The sequence below is a fragment of the Mobula birostris genome, chromosome 25, assembly GCF_030028105.1.
Source record: "Mobula birostris isolate sMobBir1 chromosome 25, sMobBir1.hap1, whole genome shotgun sequence".
NCBI lineage: Eukaryota > Metazoa > Chordata > Chondrichthyes > Myliobatiformes > Myliobatidae > Mobula > Mobula birostris.
Genome location: NC_092394.1, coordinates 14,506,370 through 14,527,916, shown reverse-complemented (window position 1 = coordinate 14,527,916; position 21,547 = coordinate 14,506,370). Strand labels below are relative to the sequence as shown.

Below are 21,547 nucleotides of genomic sequence, written 5' to 3'. Positions count from 1 at the left end.
TCCAATGGTTGGCAGCAGAAGAAATTGTGAAGCAAATTGTACTCTTAATCCTGTGACACCAGTGTTGGGTTTAAATTGAAAGCACACTCAGACTGAGAGCAGTAAGTGAAAAAGGAAAGTTATCCTGCATCACTGTTTGCTGTCCAAAACACTCCATGGGCTGCAGGGTGCTTTGGACACCCTGAGATATGTAGGGTGCGTTTCTTCTTTATAGTTGAAAGATTGACCTTTTTTGGGACTAAGTTCAAGTTAATGAGCGGAGCTTATGCATTAAGAACAAAACCGGGAAAGTGTCTGAATGTCAGAATAACAGTGGCATAAACAAGGCAAAAGACACAAACGTAACCACATTGCCTTTCAGTTTCAGTCACATTGTCGGCTCTGTTAATGAAAAACGCCCAGAGCCACCCGTGAGATTTGATAAAGCTTTTTTGAACCCACCCGAATGAGTCTGCTCACCGGGCCTTAGAAGCTCAGTTTACAAAGGGGAAAAGGCCTGTTTTCATCATCAATTACGTAAATAAAAAAAAAACTGTTTTGTTGGTCATAGACTTCTTAGTCATGTTTGTTCTCTGCTTGATTTTCTAAGTAAGAGAAACCTGGGAAAGTGCCCGGGCTCATCTTGTAGCATATCATCAAAGTTCCAAAGAGAATTAAAACAAGAAGTTGAGGTTATGTGAGTCTAGGCAGAAACTTTAAGACTGTCCATTTTGAAGAAGAATAATTTACTTCAATAGCATACCATATCATTTGAATACTGTAAAGAAACTTTAAATCCTTTGAATTGCTTTTATATACAATATATGTGCAGGGGCCACTTTATTAGGTACACCTGTACACCTGTTCGTTAATGCAAATATCTAATCAGCCAATCTTGTGGCAGCAACTCAATGCATAAACACATACAGGCATGGTCATATTGTTGTTCAGAGCAAACATCAGAATGGGAAAGAAATGTGATCTAAGTGACTTTGACCGTGGAATGATTGTTGATGCCAGAAGGGGTGGTTTGCATATTTCAGAAACTACTGATCTCCTGGGATTTTCGCGCACAACAGTTTCTAAAGTTTACAGAGAATGGTGCAAAAACCATCCAGTGAGCAACAGTTCTGTGGGTGAAAATGCCTCGTTAATGAGAAGGGTCAGAGGAGAATGGCCAGACTGGTTCAAGCTGACAGGAAGGCGACTGTGACTCAAATAACCACGTGTTATGACAGTGGTGTTCAGAAGAGCATCTCTGAACCATGTCAAATCTTGAAGCGGATGGACTACAGCAGCAGAAGACCATGAACATACACTCAATAGCCACTTTACTAGGTACAGGAGGCACCTAATCAAGTGGCCACTACATGTATATGTCACTGTAGTCCAACTATAATTTTTAGATTGACTGAAGGGTTAATACTGGACTACTGGACTATTGGACTACTGGAAAAGTTTGCCTTTTCCTTGATTCCATTATGGCCTGGGTTCCTGTACATCCTTCAGGGAGCCTAGATGGGGCCTTGGCCAAACGACATATCTGAAAGTCAGCATCACTGAGAGTGTGTGACATTCCCCACCTCCCTCCCGTTCAGCATTGCTGTATTAACCTGCACTTTGATGCTTAATTGGGGCTCGGGCTACAGCCTTATGATTTCCAATGCTCTCCATTGATGCTAGAGCAGGGAGGAGCTGAGTGGTGGTAGCTGAGAGGATTGAATTGGTGACCACTAGAGTCAGAGCATAATTGCGACCAACTGCGGATGTCACAGGAATAAAGAGCTCACTCTGCTGTTTAAAGATCCAGGTAAAAAAAAAGGATTAAATCGAAAGATTCCTTATTTGATGGCTAAACTAGAGAGCCAATCTAAGTTACTAAATATTTAAGCTTTTTAAGTCTGAAAGTAGGACATGTATTCTGTTACAATCTGAGCTCAAGTGAAGATGCATTCAGGTCAAAGTATGTATTTGCCTAATACCCAGGATAATCTACTTAAGAGTGTACCTAATATGATTTGTATTCATGTTTTCCTAATTATTTTGAGGAAGAAGGTTATTATTAGCAACACTGTGCCATTCAGTTAGGTGATAGTTGGGCTTGGTCATTGTTGAACTTATCACTCAGAGCATTCTATGAATACAATGCCAAATTAGCCAGCAAAAGAAAGGTTTAAAGATTGGGAAGATAAACTGCAGCAGCTTCTCCTGGTAACAGAAGGATAATTATCTTTGGGAAAGGGTAATGATTGACCGATGGTGACGTATGTTATGCCTGTAAAATTATTGTCTCTCAGCTAAACCATCGGTGCTGAACTTGAAAGCCTGCGTGTGCTTCCCGTTTGATCTTGAATATTTGATTGCAGAAATGTCTGAAAGGTCTTTCAGTTTCATTCTGTGGACTTTACTGGATGTATTGGGAACTCGAGTTACGGCCTTGCACTTTTTTCTGTATGTAGTGTGGTCGGAGCACAGGAGGAGGCTCTTCGGCTCACAATGTCGATGTAAAACATAGTGCCAGATTAAACTCAATCTCTCCTGCATGCACATTCTTCCATCCCTGTATATTCGTGTGCCTATTTAAAAGCCTTTTACACATCACTGTTATATCTACTGCCAGCATTGCCCCTGTCAGCTGGTTACAGGCACCCACCACTCTCTGTGTTTAGAAAAAACACTTGCCCCACACATCTTCTTCAAGCTGTCCCCCCACCTTAATGGTACAGTTCCTCCCTGCGCCTTGTCTGGTGCGTCGGGCGGCAATTTTGCTGTTTCTTTAGTGCTCGTCTGGTTTACGAGGCCGAGTTGCCAGCTCGACGCTCAGCCCAGCGCAGATTGAAAGCGCGCAAGGAGCCAGTCAGATTGGAACCCGGGACCATTCGTCCCAAAGTCCAGTGGAGACGCCACTACACCACCAGCAACTATATCCACTGGCATTCAACATTTCTACCTTAGGAAAGATATTCTAGGGCCGGCTGGTGGCACAACGATGTCAGCTCCGGACCTGGGAGCGAAGGTTCCCGGGTTCTAAACCAGTTGGGTCTGCTCCCGAGTACGCTCTCCGTCTGTGCCGGGTTGAGTGTCGAGATCGCAACTCAACCTCTTAAAATAAAGGGAAAATACTGCGAAAATATCTGTGTGGGGAGTGGCGCACCACACAGTCTCTCTCTCTCGCTCGCTCTCTCGTTCCGCGCCTTGTAAAAAAGCCATGAAAAAGACATCATCACGTACGCGCACACACAGACTCGCACGCATGCAGGCACACGCCAAAAAAAAAAGGAAAGGTAATTCTGTCTATCCTATTTCTGCCTCTCATAATTTTATAAACCTCTGTCAGGTCTCTCCAGAGAAGACAGCCTAAGTTTTCCCATCGTTTCACGTCTCCAGGTAGCATCCTGGTAAACCTCTTCTGTGCCCTTTCCAAACCTCCACCTCCTTCCTGTAATGAGGCGGCCGGAATTGCACATGTGGTATAGGCACAGTGCCTTGTGTTGACTGCTGACTGAATTGACGGAGCAGATTTATGTCAGTTCTGAGTCTCCCACACGACGTGCTGGAGGGACTGACCTGGGCAGGGAGCATGTATGGAAAGGAATAAGTAGCTGATATTTTGGGGCCAAGATGCCTTAATCAGGATTGAAAGGAAGGAGGAAGAAGTCAGAATATGAAGGTCAGGGGAGGGGAAGGAGTACAAGCTGAAAGGTGATAGGTGAAGACAGGTGGGTGTTGGGATGGGGCTGAAATAGGAAGCTGAGAGGGGATAGGTGGTAAAGGGCTGAAGAAGAAGGAATCTGATTGGACAGGAGAGTGGACCATGGGAGAAAGAAGATGACGAGGACCCCTTTGGGGAGGTAATAGGCAGGTTGAGGAGAAGAGAAGAGGTAAAAGGGGAGCTAGAGTGAGGAATGGAAAGGATTTATGGGATGTTCATGTCAACAGGTTGGAGGCTACCCAGATGGAATATGAAGTCTTGCCCCTCCAACCTGAAAATATCCTCATTGTGGCTGTAGAGGAGGCCATGGACTGGATGGGAAATGCAATTAAATTGGTTGGCCACCAGGAAGTCCTGCTTGTTGTGGACGGAGCGAAGGTGCTCGATGAAGCAGTCCCCCAATTCATGCCGGCTCTCACCAATCTAGAGGAGGTTGCATCGGAAGCACTGGGTACAGTAGTCGACCCCAACAGATTTGCAGGTGATGAAAGCAGAGAGTGGGATGGGAGGTGATGATGTGTTTGGTTATTTTTATGTCAGTCCCAGTGAGTCAGATTTGCTCAACATTTCTGTATTGGCCCCGGACTTTTGAATTACCCTAATGAGGGAGGTTAACGTTCCTCTCGTACGGGTTGGCAGATTAAGGTGACGTCTAAAACTGGGAGAACGTGGGTTTAAGGTGAGAGAGAGAAGGCTTAAATGTGTTATTTCTTGAGACAATGTGTAGTTAGTATCTGCAATGATCTGCCAGAGGAGGTGGTGGAGGCAGGAACAAGAGTCACTTTGACAGGTACTTGAATGAGCAAGGCATAGAAGGATATGGAATTAATATAGGAAGTGGTGTTAGTTTAGATTGGCGTGACGGTTGGTATAGACGCAATGGGCCGAAGGGCCTGTTTCTATGCATAATAAAACTGTTGCACATTCTACTGCATCACCCAATGCAATAAATACAAAATACTGGAGGAACTTGGGCCAGGCACCATGTACAGAAAGGAATAAACAGTTGACATTTCGGCCCGAGACACGTCACCCAATGTTGTGAGGTAGCTGTGAAACGACCACTTTTGATTTGCGCATCTGTGAGCTTGTCCGCCTGTCCTCAGACTGAGCTTGGGTGGAAATGGCATGCAGTTATTCAATTTAAACACAAAATACATGTTGTCCCATAACACGCCTCATACCTTCTTTCCTTTGAAATACATTTTCCTGGAAAATTAGTTGTGGAAAGTAAACACCGGCCGTGCCTTGGGCACCCGTCCCTCTCCGACAGTGAAAAGGAAACTGAGATCCACTTCAATCACGTTATCAAATTCGTGAGCTTAGTTAACTTCAAATCAAACCTGCTTGTTCCTGAACTGCAAGGCTTATTGATTAGCATCGCAGCTGTGGTTTGAATACATTTGCCCTCATTTTCAAGGTTCAAAGTTAATTTATTATCAAAGAACATACATGAGGCATTGAGGGAGGTTGAGCAGGTTGGGACTTTTTTCTTTGGAGCATCGGGGAATGAGAGTGATCTTCTAGAGCTGCCTGTATCTATAGGGCTTGGCTAGGGTGAAAGTGCTCCCATCTTTTTCCTAGGGTTCAAAGGAATCAAAGTTCAGAGTAAATTTATTATCAAAGTACATATATGTCACCATATACAACCCTGTGATTCATTTTCCTGCAGGTTATTTACAGGAAAATAAAGAAATACAATAGAACTTGTGGAAAAAAAACTACACAGAAATAAAGACCGACAAGCAAGCAGTGAGGCTGTGGTGCAAAGTGGGGACCTCACCATTCAAGCCATGGTCCCTTCTCATTGCTGCCTTCGGGAAGGAAGTCCAGGAGCCTTGGGTCCCACACCACCAAGTTCAAGACAGTTACTACCCTTCAACCATCAGGCTCCTGAACCCGTGTGGATAACTCACTTCCTCTCTGAACTGATTGCACAACCTGCAGAGTCACTATCAAGGACTTTGCAACTCATGTTCTCTGTTGTATCTCTCGATCTTTGTATTTGTACATTGTCTCCTTTTGCAGACTGGTTATTTGTCAGTCTTTGTGTGTAGATTTTTTTCAGTGATTCTATTGTGTTTCTTTGTTGTACTGTAAACGCCTGCAAGAAAATCCATATGGTGATATTTACATATTTTGATAACAAATTTACTTTGAACTTTGATTATCTTTAGTCAACTGATGCTAATTTTCATGTTTATTGATCTGGTAGACTGAGGACATTCAGTCAATTGAATGTTCCACCATTCAATCCTAGCTGATTTTTTTTTTAATTTCCACCCCATTCTCCCCACAAACCCTTAAGCTTTAGTCCCCTTATCAAAGTCATCTTGTGCCACGCTTTAATTTGTCTGTCTTTGATTTGCAGATGAACATGAGAAACGGGACACCCTCCTGTTGGAGAGAGAGCCAGAGCGCAGCAAGGTCAACCACGAGGTCAAGCCCGAGCTGCAAGCTGCCCCCACGCTCCTGGTGCAGAAGCCATTGCCGCCTCCAGCCTCCGCCGCCACCACCGTCGTCGTGTCGCACGTGGTCAGCCCCTCGCTGGCTCCGTCCCCGCTCCCGCCGCAGGTCGTGCAGCATAACCAGCCGGCACGGAGCCCCACCAGCAACGCCAGAGAGGTTTCGCCGAGCCCACCTGTGCTTCACCCCTCTCCGATGCCTGCCTTCCCTGACCTCCACCCCGGTCCAACTGTGGTGAGCAGTACTCCCCAGCAGCTCCCAGGGTCGGTACTGGCAATCCCACCGCATCATCTCATCCAGCAGTCGCCCCTGCCACAGCAGCCAGGGGGGCTTAAGTCGAGCCCCCTGGACGATGGAAAGCCTCACGATCAAAAGCGAAGACCTGGGGGGTAAGTGCCGATGATACTGTAGAGTATCTCATCAATTGCCACTGGCAACCGTTAACTTTCCTCTCCTACCGATCTTTCCGCTTAGCCTACACCAAACTTTAAACACTAACCTGGCTTGCTAGCAGCTAATTTCCAACAGTTTATGGGTGGAGGATGAAATGGAGTGTATTACAGTTTATCCCCACTGGGTTCTGTTCCTCAGAATCGTTTGTAAGGTGAACTGTACGTAAGTCAGAACTGAACACAATCGGTGCGTGGGAGGGATCAGGGAAGAGCTCGCATGCCTGGGATGGGTTGGCCTTGCTCACTCAGCGAGTGAGAGAGGCCATTGGGGTTCTCATCCTAGCACCCCTCTCCCCCAAATCTAGCAGGGTCCTGATGAAGGGTCTCGGCCCGAAACGGCAACTGTTTACTTTTTTCTGTAGATGCTGCCTGGCCTGCTGAGTTCCTCCAGCATTTTGTGTGTGTGTGTATTATCAGAGTACATACATGTCACCACATACAACCCTGAGATTCTTTTTCCTGCGGCCATATTAGCAAATCTAAAGAAATGTAACTGTAAACAGGATCAATGAAAGAGCAAGAGCATAGGAGACAACAAACTGTGCAAATATAAATAAATAGCAATAAAGAACGAGAGCATGAATTAACACGATAAAGAGTCCTTAAAATGAGATCATTGGCTATGGGAACATCTCAATAGGTGGGTGTAATTATCCTGTTTTGTTCAAGAGCCTGATGGTTGAGGGATAGTAACTGTTCTTGAATCTGGTGGTGCGAGTCCTGAGGTTCTTGTACCTTCTGCCTGACGGTAACAGCGGGAAAAAGGCATGGCCTGGGTGGTGAGGATCTCTGATGGTGGTGGATGGTTGGGGAGGGAAGGCTTACAGAAAGAAGTTAAAAGATGCCTGCAGACCTGCAGTAGAGGGCAAGTCCAGCCCCCATCCATCCCACTGGTCTCCCATACGCTCCTTCGTATGTAAAGTGTGTCCATAAATTGGACTTTATGTAGCCCAGTGCCAGACCATTGTGGGTCTGTACAAGGAGCAAATCTTACAGCAGTCTGAGAAGTTTTAACTGGATTGCCCTTTACTGGTGCAGTGACATCATCAGAATCTCTAGAGTCATACGTTTAATGATGGAACCGTGGCGCAGTGGTTAGCGCAGAGCTCTATGGCACCAGTGTCAGGGTTCAATTCCCGCTACTGTTTGTGAAGAGTTTGTGTATTCTCTCTGTGACCATGTGGGTTTCCTTTGGGCGCTCCAGCTTTCCCCCACATTCAAAAGTCGTACCAGTTAGGTTAGTGAGTTGTGGACGTGCAAGTTGGCACAGGAAATTGGTCAAAACTTTTAAATTGGTCAACACTTCATCATTATGTACCCATCACTCTCTCCTTCAATTTAAAGTGGTCCATAGGGCCCATATGACTAAGGATAAGTTGTCTCGTTTTTATTTAGATACATCTCCGTAGTGTGATAAATGTAATAATGGAGAAGCTTCACTCGTTCATATGTTTTGGACATGTCCAAGTCTTGGAAAACATTGGAAAGAAGTATTTCAAACTTTTTCAATACTTTTTAAAGTAAATTTCAAGCCTAATCCTTTGAATGCTTTATTTGGTATTGTTGGAGGAAAGGATATTATTTTGGAGCCATCTGATTTGCACATTTTGGCTTTTATGTCTCTTATGGCCAGAAGGTCACTTTTGTTTAAATGGAAAGATGTGGCCCCTCCTATTCACATCCAATGGTTACGTGATGTGATGTCATGTTTAAATTTAGAGAAGATTTGATGTTCAATCTTTGAATCTAATCAAGACTTTCAAACATTGTGAGGACCTTTTCTGAATTATTTTAAAAACCTTTGATTTGCTGTTAAAGCACAGGTGATGAATAACAATCTATTTTTTTTTCTACTAATCAGCTTCAGTCTTGGTCGTGGGTTAGATTTATTTTATATAATAAAATTATTATTTTTCAATGTTACGAACTAATTGACTTGTATGAATATAGGGTAAGGAGTTTTAGATGCGATTTAGCTTAATGTATTGACATTTTTTTTTCTGTACTCTGTATTTTTATATATTAATTAATAAAAAATATTGAAAGAGAAAGTCGTACCAGTTAGGTTAGTAAGTTGTGGACGTGCTATGTTGGCACAGGAAGCGTGGCCTCACATGTGGGCTGCCCCCAGCTCATCCTCGAACTGCGTTGGTCATTAGTGCAAACAATGCATTTCAGTGAATGTTGTGATGCTCAGTGGACATGTGGCAAATAAATCTAAATTATCTTTGATCTGTTTATCTGTCTCGAGTATAATGTATTGTTTTTGAAATTAAACCCAGGTGACTTCCATGTTCTAGCAGCTGGGGCAACAGAAATTCACCCTTATGGAACAATAAGTCATTGCCAAAATGTCTGGTGTTCAGAATAAAGTTCTTTTCTTCTTCTTCTTCTTGAGCCCCATCACCCGGACTGTGGCAAGGCGACCGACAGTAGCTGGCCAGAGTTCTCTGTCCTGCGTCAGTCTATCAAGTTGTCCCCTGGTGTAGCCCATCTCCATGGTGTATCCTTCCTCTCCCAGGGATGAGGTCTTTGGAGCTTCTGTTGGCATCTCTGTAGCTCTGGGTTTTTATGGGATCGGGTTACTAGCCCCATGTCCAACCCTCCTCATTTTGCAGCCAGGCTTGGGAACCATCCATGGTGGAGTTAATAAAAACTTCCTCTTACAAAATTTATGTGGGGAAAAAATACACGCACACACATAAATAACAATCACAGCATTACACTTTTTTTTCACTTCTTGACACAAGCAGAAAACATTGCTTTACATAGCAGTGAATTGTGCCAGGGCCCACTTTCTAGGAATGCGACCCCCTGTAGCATGGGTAGATGAGGTCCCCCTGTGTAGGAGGTTGTTATTTCCTGGTTTTGTTTCACTGTAATTGTGTTGGTGAAGGCAGCAGTGTGGGTAGGTTTAGATTTGGATTCAGATTTATTTATCACATGTACAAAGTATATTTATTTTCAAAGTATGTTTACGTTATACAATCTTGAGATTTGTCTCCAAACAGACAGTCACCAAACAAAGAAACCCCAAAGATCCCATGTAAAAAAAGATCACGGAACACCCAATGTGCAGAGAATAGAAAACATCATGCCAACAAGGAGAACCATTAAAAAAAAACCTTTAAAAAAAAGGCTGTCGAACACCCAATGTGCATAGAGAGAAAACACACATTATGTGGATGACAACCACAAGTAAGTAGCGCTCTGAACTGAAGCCCACAAAGAGAGTCCCACAGTTCGGCGTAGGTCAGCGCAGAGCCGAGTAAACGTCACGGAGCAGTGATCTGAACCAGACCATCCCTCACCTCGGGCCCTGACGCCCTGACTTTTTCGATCTGGTCCAGCGCCTAAATCGATGTCCAAGCATCAGGTTCCAACGCCTCTCCATGCTCTGAGGCCAGGACCTCACCGCCTCAATTTGGTCTGTAGCCGACCTCTCCGTTACAGCCCTATGCTCAAGTCTCCGCCCAGACAAACATCAAAACATACAGTGAAACGCACCACTTGCATTAACACCCAATGCACCCAAGGATTGTGCCGGGGGCAGCCTGCAAATGTCACCACGCATTCCAGCCCCAGTTAAGCAGATTCTACGTTTAAGCTATTTATTGGAATGGGCAGACTGTGGAGGGTGACTTTTCAAGTAGACAGCTTGTCCTCTGAATGGTCTCCTTTCTCTACAGTTTGCAGTTTTTCCACAAACCCCTCAGTTAATGTAGGGTTCCACGGCATAAAAGAAGTTTGGGAAGCCCTGGTTTAGAAGAATAGGAAATGATCTCATTAAAGGTTCCAGAATAGTTCAACAGGGTAGGTAGATGCAGGGAGGGTGCTTCGCTTTGCCGAGGAGGCTGGAACCAGAGGTTTTAGTCCCAGAATAAGAGAGCACTTTGGACTGAGGTGATGAGACAACTCTTCACTCGGAGAATGGAGAATCTTTGGAACTCTCTCTCCAGGTGACCGAGGAGGCTCCACCACTGTGATTGATCAGATATCTGGGTGTAAAGGAACCCAGAGACATGGTGCCCATGGGGGGAAAATGGTGCTGAGGTAGATGAGCCATGCTCAAGGGGCCAGATGTTCTACTCATCATACGTTATCACTACTGGTGTACATTCTGACGACTAGTGAACTTTCCCACTGCCTCATTTATCCAGGAAATTTAAGGCTCGGTGTTTGCCTAACTTGTAGAAAAGCGGGGTGACACAATTCTGTATTGTTGTGTTGTTATATTCAATTATTGTGTTATTTTACACATATATAAAAGGGGTGGCGGGGTGGAGATACATCTCTACCAAAGGAGGTGTGAGGTGCTCCTTCCCTCCACTAGCCTGCAGGTCACCCTTGGGCAAGGTGTAGCACCCGCTTAGACCCTTGATCAGGGTCACATGAAGCCACGGGAACAGGTGGTGGATGGTCGTACGAGCAGCCGGTGCATATCACAAGTCCTGGTTATGCGACCACTGGTGCCAGGCAGGCCATCTCCGAAGAGTGTTGAAAATGGCTGGGGTCACCCATCTTGTAAAGACACTGCCCAGAAGAAGGCAATGGCAAACCACTTCTGTAGAAAAATTTGCCAAGAGCAATCATGGTCAAGACCATGATTACCCAATGTCATGGTCATGGAAAGACCGCAATCACCCACATCATACGACATGGCACACAACGAACAAATGATATAAAAGCAAGAATGTGGCTAGATACATTGAGGAAGTGGAAAAGCAAACAAAATACTCTGTGTGTCAATTGTTAAAATTAACCCATTCCAGTCATATATTCTGTCAATAATCTTATACCAACCCAGGTACAGTGGCATTGTAGTTAAATTAGTGTCAAATTCCAAAAAAAAAGGATGCTGGAAATCTGGAATGTTCAAGTCATCAATGGGGCAAGAAGCAGAACTAATGTTTCAAGTCAAACACCTCTCCAACTGAGCAATTCCAACATTTTCTGTTTTGATTACAGTTGTTAAGTAACAGGGCTAGCATTTCAAAGTCTAGGACTGACGACGGACTATACATTTAAATGCGGTGAATGAAATAAATCTAAATGAGGAAGCAAGTTTCCATAAGGCATAGGAGCAGAATTAGGCCATTTGGCCCATTGGGTCTGCTCCACCATTCAATCATGGATGATCCTTCCTTTTCCCCCTCTTCAGCCCCATTACCCAGCCTTCTCCCCGTAACCTTTGATGCTGTGTCCAACCACGAACCTATCAAGCTCTGCCTTGAATACACCCAACAACCTGGCCTCCACAGCTGCCTGGGGTAATAAATTTCACAAATACACCACCCTCTGGCTAAAGAAATTCCTCTGCATCTGTTTTAAATGGCCGCCTGAGCCTGTGCCCTCTTGTCCTTGACTGTCCCACCATGGGAAACATCCTTTCCACATTGACTCTGTCTAGGCCTTTCAACATTCGAAAGGTTTCAATGAAATCCCCCCTCATCCTTCTAAATTCCAGCAAATACAGACCCAGAGTCATCAAACGTTCCTCCTATGATAACCCTTTCATTTCCGGAATCATCCTTGTGTACCTCCTCTGAACCCTCTCCAATGCCAGCACGTCTTTTCTTAGATGAGGAGCCCAGAACTGTTCACAATACCCAAGGTGAGGCCTCACCAGGGCCTTGTAAAGCCTCAGCATCACATCCCTGCTCTTGCATCCTAGACCTCTTGAAATAAATGCTAACATTGCATTCGCCTTCCTCACCACCGACTCAACCTGCAAGTTAACTTTTTGGGTGTTCTAATAGTTTCATGTATCTATTAGGTTGTCAGTGATGGGGTGGGCTCTACTTGTTTTAGCCTAAGAGCCTTCAGACTCACCAGTGTGACTGAGTCTTGATCCTCTTAAATGGCCCGGCAGGTAAAACTCCATCTTTAAACTGTGTGTTACCTGCTGGGTAAGTATCTGATCAGCCAATCCTGTGACAGCAATTCAGTGCATTAAAGCATGCAGACATGGTCAAGAGGTTCTGTTGTTCAGGCCAAACATCAGAATGGGGAAGAAATGTGACCTTAGTGACTTTGACCATGGAATGATTGTTGGTGCCAGACCGGGTGGTTTGAGGATACTGCTGATTTTCACCACAACAGTCTCTAGCGTTTACAGAGAATGGAGTGAAAAACAAAAAAAAAAGCCAGTGAGTGGCAGTTCAGTGGACAAAAACGCCTTTTTAATGATAGAGGTCAGAGGAGAATGGCCAGACTGGTTCTGGCTGTCAGGAAGGTGACAGTAACTCAAATAGCCACGTATTACAACAGTGGTGTGCAGAAGAGATCTCTGAAAGCACAACACATTGAACCTAGAAGTAAATACGCTACAGCAACGGAAGATCAGGAACATACACTCCGAGGCCACTTTATTAGGTGAAGCAAGTACGTAATTAAGTGGCCACTGGGTGTATAGTACACTCATTCATTGAGTCAATCCAGCATTAACCCCATAATTTTCTTTCATTAGGAAAGAAAGCCCAAAATAACCTTTTATATTAAAGTCGGTCAGTTATATAATGATGATGAGGATTAAAGATCTGCTTTGTAGTCTTGGTCACAATTAAATCTTTGACAGCTTTGAGTATAAATAGCTGCAGGCTGCTTTAATGCTACATCTTAATAAATTAAAATGAGAAGGTTTAAGCAGTGGTTTGATCAAAGCCTGTATCCTGCCAATTGCTCCGAGTCAGGTGTATTTCCGAACGTTTGGAATTTCTCTGCTTTTGATACAGAAAGCCTTGTCGTTTTTCGATGTCTTCTGAGAAAGGGGTTAACCCTTACACTTTAGATATTTTTTTAAAAAGTGTTGGGAATTTTTTTTTTGGAGTAGAGCTCACATTTTGAATGTCTTCTGCAGAGTCTTAACAGTGATTTTGTTAAATGCCATAACAAAATGTTTTGCATATCCAGGAATTTAAACCATCAGCCACATGTATATATATATTTTTTAAATCTCCATTTTTCGGAATTAATTTTTATGTCTCTGGCACGAAGGGTAGCGTCACACCTTGGCCAACAGATATTTTGAGCAATTTATTGCACAAGATTTCTTCAGAATGAGTAGAGCAAAGACCCTCTACCTGTTGAAGCAAATATGGATCATAATTCACAAATGAGAAAATCTGCAGATGCTGGAAATCCAAGCAACACACACAAAATGCTGGAAGAACTCAGCAGGCCAGGCAGCATCTTTGATCAAAGATGCTGCCTGGCCTGATGGATCTTTATTCATTTGGAATAAGGCAGTGGAGTGTACTGAATGAACCCCAAGGAAAATGCAAAAGCAATTAGTGATTTGATGTTTTGACTGCAGCCTTTTTCCACACTACTGAGATGAAATATCATGTTCCCATGACATCATTGGGAATATCAGTAGAAAGAACAGGTCAGAATTATGTTCCTGAAGAATTTGGATTTCTTCTTGTCCTTGGGAAGGCCGGAATCTTTGTTGTTATGGAATGTCTAAAGACCTTAGCTCTCTAGGTCAATACATTCTTTAGAGCAGGGTTTACCAACCTTTTATATGTCGTGGACCAATATCATTAAACAAGGGGTCCGTGGATCTCCAGTTTGGGAACCCCTGCTTTAAAGTCTTTGCATAATACGGCATGGAAACTGGCCTTTTGGCACATTTTGTCCAGGCCAACCAAAATGCCCATCGAAACCAGTCCCAATTGCCCACTTTTGGTCCATGTCCCTCTAAACCTTTCCCATCCGTGTACATGTCTAAATATCTCGTGAGTATTATTATTGCACAGCACAGTACAGGTCCTGCAGCCCATGATGCTGTGCCAACCAATATAAACCTACTTCACGCTCAGTCTAACTCTTTCCTCCTACACAGCCCACAACCTGTAATTTTCCTTACATCTGCTTGCCTCAGAATCTTACCAGCAGTGCAGTCGGACACCAAAATGCCTACTCTGACATTTCTTCGAAACCTTCCTCCACTCAGCAGATGTCATCTGGTGTTGGCCATTGTGGCCTTGCAGCCTAGGAGCTGGCTGTTCCCTTTACCTAGGCCTCTCATAATCTTAAAACGCCTCTAGCAAATCTGTCAACTTATTCTCCCATTGGCTCCAAATGTGTTTAGATGATAAGGCTCTAAACACGTTGGAGCAATTTTATTGCCATACGTTTCTGTCTCCCAGTTTTATTGTTGTGGCAGGTCCTGGACTATTGTGTGCAGTCACTTTGGTGACTGATGCATAGAGGCTCTGCCATTGCCTCTCTGTAAAGAACCACTTGGCTCTGCTTGGCACAGTGCATTGGGTGAACTCACATTTCACAAAGTAGTGATGTATTGTGTTTTTACAAAGGTTTATTCACCCAGAATACGCTATTCAATTAATCTGGGCTTCAGACGCCATTGGCAATTTCAAATTAAAATTCGATTATTACTCTCAGAACCCATTTCTCAGAAATCCACCCTTGTACAGATAGAGCCCGCATGCTCCTTCTCGTAGGACACCCGGGCACAGATGTAACTGTGGACGAGAAGCAGGCAAGCAGCTCGGGTAGCACCTTTGACGACCCACCATCTGGACCCGTAACAGGCCAGTTTGGCCAAGTGATTCACTAGTCACAGCATGAAGCAATTCAACAAAGGACCGTCAAGGCCAGTAACTTACATAGTTTCTTTGAATGTTCCATTCATCAATGAACTCTTCAGAATTTTTTTTTGTTTTAAAGCAACACATCGATATTCCTTTTCTATTCTAATTAGGCTAGTTTCTTTAACATATTATCTGGAAGGTTTAGCTGTAAGTACACCCTTAGAAGAAGAATCTCAGGGTTGTATGTGCAAACATGAGGAATTCTGCAGATGCTGGAAATTCAAGCAACACACATCAAAGTTGCTGGTGAACGCAGCAGGCCAGGCAGCATCTCTAGGAAGAGGTACAGTCGACGTTTCAGGCCGAGACCCTTTGTCAGGACTGTCCTGACGAAGGGTCTCGGCCCGAAACGTCGACTGTATCTCTTCCTAGAGATGCTGCCTGGCCTGCTGCGTTCACCAGCAACTTTGATGTATGTTGTCAGGGTTGTATGTGGTGGCATGTATGTACTCCGATAATAAGTGTTGCTTTGAACTTCGATTCAATGTCAGTAATTACTGATGAACTATGGATCTACTTAAGCCCTGCTAGAAATAAACTGGCAGTTACAAGTAAATTTGCTATCAAAGTAAGAGTGTGTGTGTGTGTGTGTGTGTGTGTGTGTGTGTGTGTGTACATCCCTGAGAATTATTTTCTTGCTGGCATTCTCAATAAACCCATAGAATAATAACCATAACACAATCAATGAAAAACTGCTCCAACAAAGACAACAAACTGCGCAAATACAAAAAGAAAGAAATAATAACAATAAATAAATAAGCAATAAATATCAAGAGCGTGAGATGACGAGTCCTTGAAAGTGAGTCCATAGGCTGTGGGAACATTTCAATGATGGGGCAAGTGAAGTTGAGTGAATTTATCCCCTTTGGTTCAGGAGCCTGATGCTTGAGGGGTAATAACTGTTCCTGAACCTGGGTGGTGTGAGTGCTAAGGCTTCTGTATCCTGATGGCAGCAGAGAGAAGAGAGCCCATCCTGGGTGGTGCTGCTTTCGTGAGACAGCATTTTATGTAGACAGGCTCAATGGTTGAGAGGGCTTTACCCATGATGGACTGGGCTGTATCTACTACTCTTGGTAGGCTTTTCCATAGTTGGGCACTGGCGTTTCCATACCAGGCTGTGACGCTGTCAGTCAATATACTCTCCACTACACATCTATAGAAGTTCGTCAAGGTTTTAGATGACATGCTGAATCTTCATAAAGTCCTAAGGAAGCAGAGATGCTGCCATGCTTTCTTTGTAATGTCTCTTACTTGCTGGATCCAGGACAGGTCTTCCAAAATAATAACACAGAGGAATTTAAAGTTGCTGACCCTCTCCACCTCCGATGAGGACTGGCTCAGGGACCTGTGTTTCCCTTCTCCAGAAGTCAATCATCAGCTCCTTGGTCTTGCCGACATTCTGTTAATATTTGAGAATCAAAAGTGAAACCCTCACCTTTCAAAAGACAACTGTTCCAGTCATTCTAAATCTGAAAGGAAGACCCCTTACTTTCCTGACATCAATTACAATAGCCCAGTAAGTTTAGATTCTGAACTTGTATCTTGGGAATTAATTTCTGGTCACATTTATGGAGGAGGCAGATCTTTACAAAACCAATTGCCCCAGACACAATGTAGTGGGCAGCTGACGAGCTGTTCTGTTCATTACTGTACCTCAGCAGTAAAGAAGTCTCCTGTGAAGTCAATGTTTAGTTTGTGTTGAAAGTCAGATAATGATGAATACTAACATAAAGTCTGTGAATTAAAGTAAGAAAGACAGGTAACACAGGCATCCTCACTCAGTTAATTCCCTTTCCTGTCAATTTTTTTCCCCATTGATTGTGCCTTTTTTATACTAATTTCAACATTGACATTGATGACTCTTAACAATTTCCTCGTGACTTGGAGAACCTAATAAATTTTTCATGTTTTCCTTTTCACTTCTTGCCTTAAAAAAAATCAAATCTAAGTGTTTTGTGGAATACCTTGCAATATATTCAGGCATGAATATACACTCAATGGCTGCTTTATTAAGTACCTCCTGTGCCTACTAAAATGGCCACTGAGTGTGTGTTCGTAGTCTTCTGCTGCTGTAGCCCATCCATTTCAAAGTTCAGTATGTTGTGCGATCAGAGTTGCTCTTCTGCACACTACCATTGTAATGCGTCGTTGTCTGAGTTACTGTCGCCTTCCTGTCAGCTTGAACCGGTCTGGCTATTCCCCTCTGACCTCTCTCATTAGCCTCCATCTTGGAGAGGAGGAGTAGATAGCGGCGCTACACAGCGCGCGCGGCTGCTCCAAAATGATAGCGGTATTTGTTAGTAGGTACCGTGCACAATCCTGATTTGATGGAGACAGACGTGAGAAGCACGGAGGAACATCTGGAGAAACTTCTGAAATGCCTGCTTTGCTACCGCTGCTACTGTGCGATTGAGAATCTCCAGAGGGGAAGGCCCCAAATCCTCGGCTTTGCCTATTGCCTGTTGCCGGGGCCGGGGTCGAAGCGCTCAGCAGAGATGGTGCTTGATGCTCGGTGTCAGAGGGCTGGTCGGAGGCTTGAAGTTTTCGGACGGACTCAAAAGTCGGCTGTGGTCGGGTGCTTCCAGGGTGCTGCATCGGCAAGTTTGTGGCGCTGGAGGTTCATGGCAGGAAGAGTTTTCTTCCTTCTACCGTCTGCGTGAGATGATGGGACTTTGGAGAGACTTTGAGACTTTTTTTTTACCGTGCCCATGGTCTGTTCTTTATCAAATTATGGTATTGGTTTACGGTATGTTATAATTATGTGGTTTTTGTCAGTTTTTTTAGTCTTGATTTGTCTTGTGTTTCTGTGATATCATACTGGAGGAACATTGTATCATTTCTTAATGCATGCATTACTAAATGACAACAAAAGAGGACTGCGTGTCCTCATAATCTAATCTAATCTAATTAACAAGGTATTTTCACCAACAGAACTGCTGCTTACTGGATTTTGGTTTTTTGCACCATTCTCTGTAAACTCCAGAGACTGTTGTGCATGAAAATCATGGGTCAGCATTTTCTGAGATACTCAAATCACCCCATCTGGCACCAACATCATTCCACAGTCAAAATCACTTAGATCTTCCAGACTCTGACGTTTGGTCTCAAGGCGTTTTTGCCCACAGAACTGCCACTCACTAGATGATTTTTGCTTTTCGCACCATTCTCTGTAAACTCTAGAATCACATCTGAGGAATTCATTGCCATGGATGGCTGTGGAGGCCAAGTCACTGGGTATATTTAAAGCAGAGGTTGATAGATTCTTGATTAGTAAGGACGTCAGAGGTTACAGGGAGAAGGCAGGAGGATTGGATTGGGAGGGAAAATAAATCAGCCATGATTGAATGGCGGAGCAGACTCGCTGGACTAAATGGCCAAATCCTGCTCGTTTGTCTTATGGTCTTATGAACCTTAGTCTGCAAAGTGCTAGTTGAGCTAAAAATAACTTCAGAAAAAATTATAGACTAAGGATTCCTCAAGGTTATTATTACCCAGAATCAGGTTGGTCATAATGTAACCCGTAATCAAATTGGTGGTAAAGATTTGTTGCCTTGGAATAGTTTTAAAAACAAGTACAGTGGTGGGAGGGGGTGAGGCAGGGGGCTTCCAGTACTCGTGGAGTGGCACCTCGATGTGACTCATCAAGTTTAGTGGACAGGGTTAAGATAATGAAGATACTGAAGGTACTCGGTTTTGAAACCATTGGAGTCATAATCTGCCCTAGGGCAGCACCCAATGTTGATGTCAAAGTCTTCAGACTGAAATGGATTTTGCAAGAAATATTGAAGGGTGCCAGCCAATTCACAGGCCATGCAGAGAGTCAGAGTGATTGAAATGCAGAATACACCATCTCAGTGGGTTCTTGGAGCTGTTGTAAATGAATGTGAAAATGACAGTGTGACTTTACACTTTGTCTCATTACATTCATTTTTTGTGACATTTACTTGAGGGACCAGAACAATATGTGAACAATTCGTTCTTTTTAATTTCAGGGCAGGGACGCGGGAAGTGCACAACAAACTGGAGAAGAATAGGTGAGTACTGTCTGATATCGGTGTTCTGTCTGGATGGAAGATGGCAGAAATGGCTCTTTTTTTTAAAATAGCTAGAGTTTAAACTGTTCCCTTTGCATTCCTTGATTCACAGGCGCGCTCATTTAAAAGAATGTTTCGAAACATTGAAAAAGAACATTTCCAATCTGGATGATAAGAAAACATCAAACCTAAGCGTTTTGCGGAGTGCCTTGCGATATATTCAGGTATGAATATTTAAGAAAGATTTTAGTAACTTTTATAGAGCTTCAAGGGAACTTGAGCATTCAGACTGATGTGTCTCCTTGTATTTTGCAATGTTGTAGCATTTTTGTGGAAAGTATTTCAGAACAAGCAGTTATATTTGTGGCTAATACAATTTTCTTTGGAAAGGTTTATTTAAAACTTTCCATTTTCTGATTTCTAAAATTTCATTGTCTGGTTGAGGCTGCATTAATTTTGTTTTGTTACTCTAGAAAAGAAACTTTGTTTTGGAAAATACGTGATTAAATGAAACTCCTCAGTCTTTGTGATAAATAGATGATACTACAATTTTCCAGAAAGTAACTCAATGGCATCCATGCAGGATTTGAATAAAAGCTGAGACAGTTTTCGACATGACCAAGTAAAATATTGGAATTAAGCTCCAGGAAATCAATAACAGGAATATCAGAAAGTATACATGTGTGTAAGGTGTTACTCAAAGTTAATGAGGTTACATAATCATATTATGAAGAATTGAGATGAGTAAGTGTGCTCTTAATAAGTCTGTCCTTATATTGCAAATAAATTTTAAACAGTGAAGGTCAGTAAGATTTTCAGTGAGAAAGGCACAAAGGTTAGCATGGCTGTAATGGGCCGAAGGGCCTGTTTCTGTGACTCTACTGTGTTAGGATGATGTTACTGTTTCAAAACCTGGTATCCAGTTCATTTCTGAGATTTCTTGTGACGTCCTTTTTGGTGAACATTCTCAAACGTTCTAAGGTTCATTTTTATTGCCAAAGTATGCATGTACAATACAACTCTGATATTTGTATTCTCCAGATAGTCATGAATACACACAAAAAAGGAAAAGAAACAAAACTTGCCGATCCCAAAATCTTCCACCACTCCCCTGCAGAGAAAAAAGACCAACAATAGCAACAAATCTTCATCCTTCCCCCACAGGAAAAGATCTCTGACAATAACAATCCCCCACCTCCTCACCCGCAGAAAGAAAGTCGGTGACAATACAACCATCAACCCCCTCACTCACAGAAAACAGCGACAGCAGCATCAAAATCCGTGAACCCTCCACTCACACACAAAGAACTAACAGATCACCCACCTGCCAATCGGCCGCAAGAAAGAAAACTCCGAAAAATTGAAGGAGACCAATATAAAGTACAGACCGATCGCATAAATCTCAGAACATCAAACTTTCTAAATTTACATTCTCAGAATATTATCTAATGCTGACTGATTTTGTTTCTGCTGTGTCATTGGGTGTCTTCTAAGTGGCTACGATGAAGGCCATTGAGTCATAAAGAACCACAGCACAGAAACAGGCCCTTCAGCCCATCTAGTCCATGCCAAACTATTACTCTGCCTAGCCCCATCATCCTGCACCTGGACCGAATTTCTCCATGCCCCTCCCATCCATCTTCTGAGCCAAACTTCACTTAAGTGTTACAATCAAACCACATGCACCACTTGGAATGGTACCTCGTTCTACACTCCTAGTGAAGAATTTTCCCCCTCTGGTTCCCCTTAAATGTTTCACCTTTCACCTTTAACTGAGAGTTCTAGTCTCACCCAAACTCAGTGGGAGTGGAAAAAGACTGCTTGCATTTACCCTATCTATACCCCTCGTAATTTTGTATACCTTTATCAAGTCTTCCCTTATTCTCCTGCACTCCAAGAAATAAAGTCCTCACCTTTCCTTGTAGTTCAGGTCCAAGCCCTAGTGCCATCATGTTTAGATTGAGGTTGAGTTTAGCCAGCTCATGCTTTGTTAAACTCACCATTCAAAAAACTCAGGAACAGGGCCGGGGTATAACAATGTATCAGAGTTATATTGTGTGATGCACTGTAGTTCTCAAAGCCACCTCACCTGATTTAGGTGTACACCAGACAACCCCAATAGGCGGACCGCGAGAACCAAATGTCTGGACCGCGCCGACCCATTGGCACTCACGCGAACGCACCTGTCATAACATGTAAATAAAGCGCGCGCTGCTCTAATTTATTTTAACCTCATCCCACACCGTACACTTGACCTATGCCCCCGTAGAGTGCGTAACCTACTGC

General features: G+C 43.5%; 1 protein-coding gene across 1 annotated transcript in view; it reads left to right on the top strand.

Moving 5' to 3' along the window:
• Positions 1-21,547, top strand: part of mnta (MAX network transcriptional repressor a) — a 180,635-nt gene that overhangs the window by 14,772 nt on the left and 144,316 nt on the right. The window contains exons 2-4 of the mRNA XM_072243618.1: positions 6,063-6,546; positions 19,220-19,261; positions 19,374-19,485. Coding sequence (XP_072099719.1) covers positions 6,063-6,546; positions 19,220-19,261; positions 19,374-19,485 — 638 coding nt within the window. The remainder of the gene's footprint in view (positions 1-6,062; positions 6,547-19,219; positions 19,262-19,373; positions 19,486-21,547) is intronic.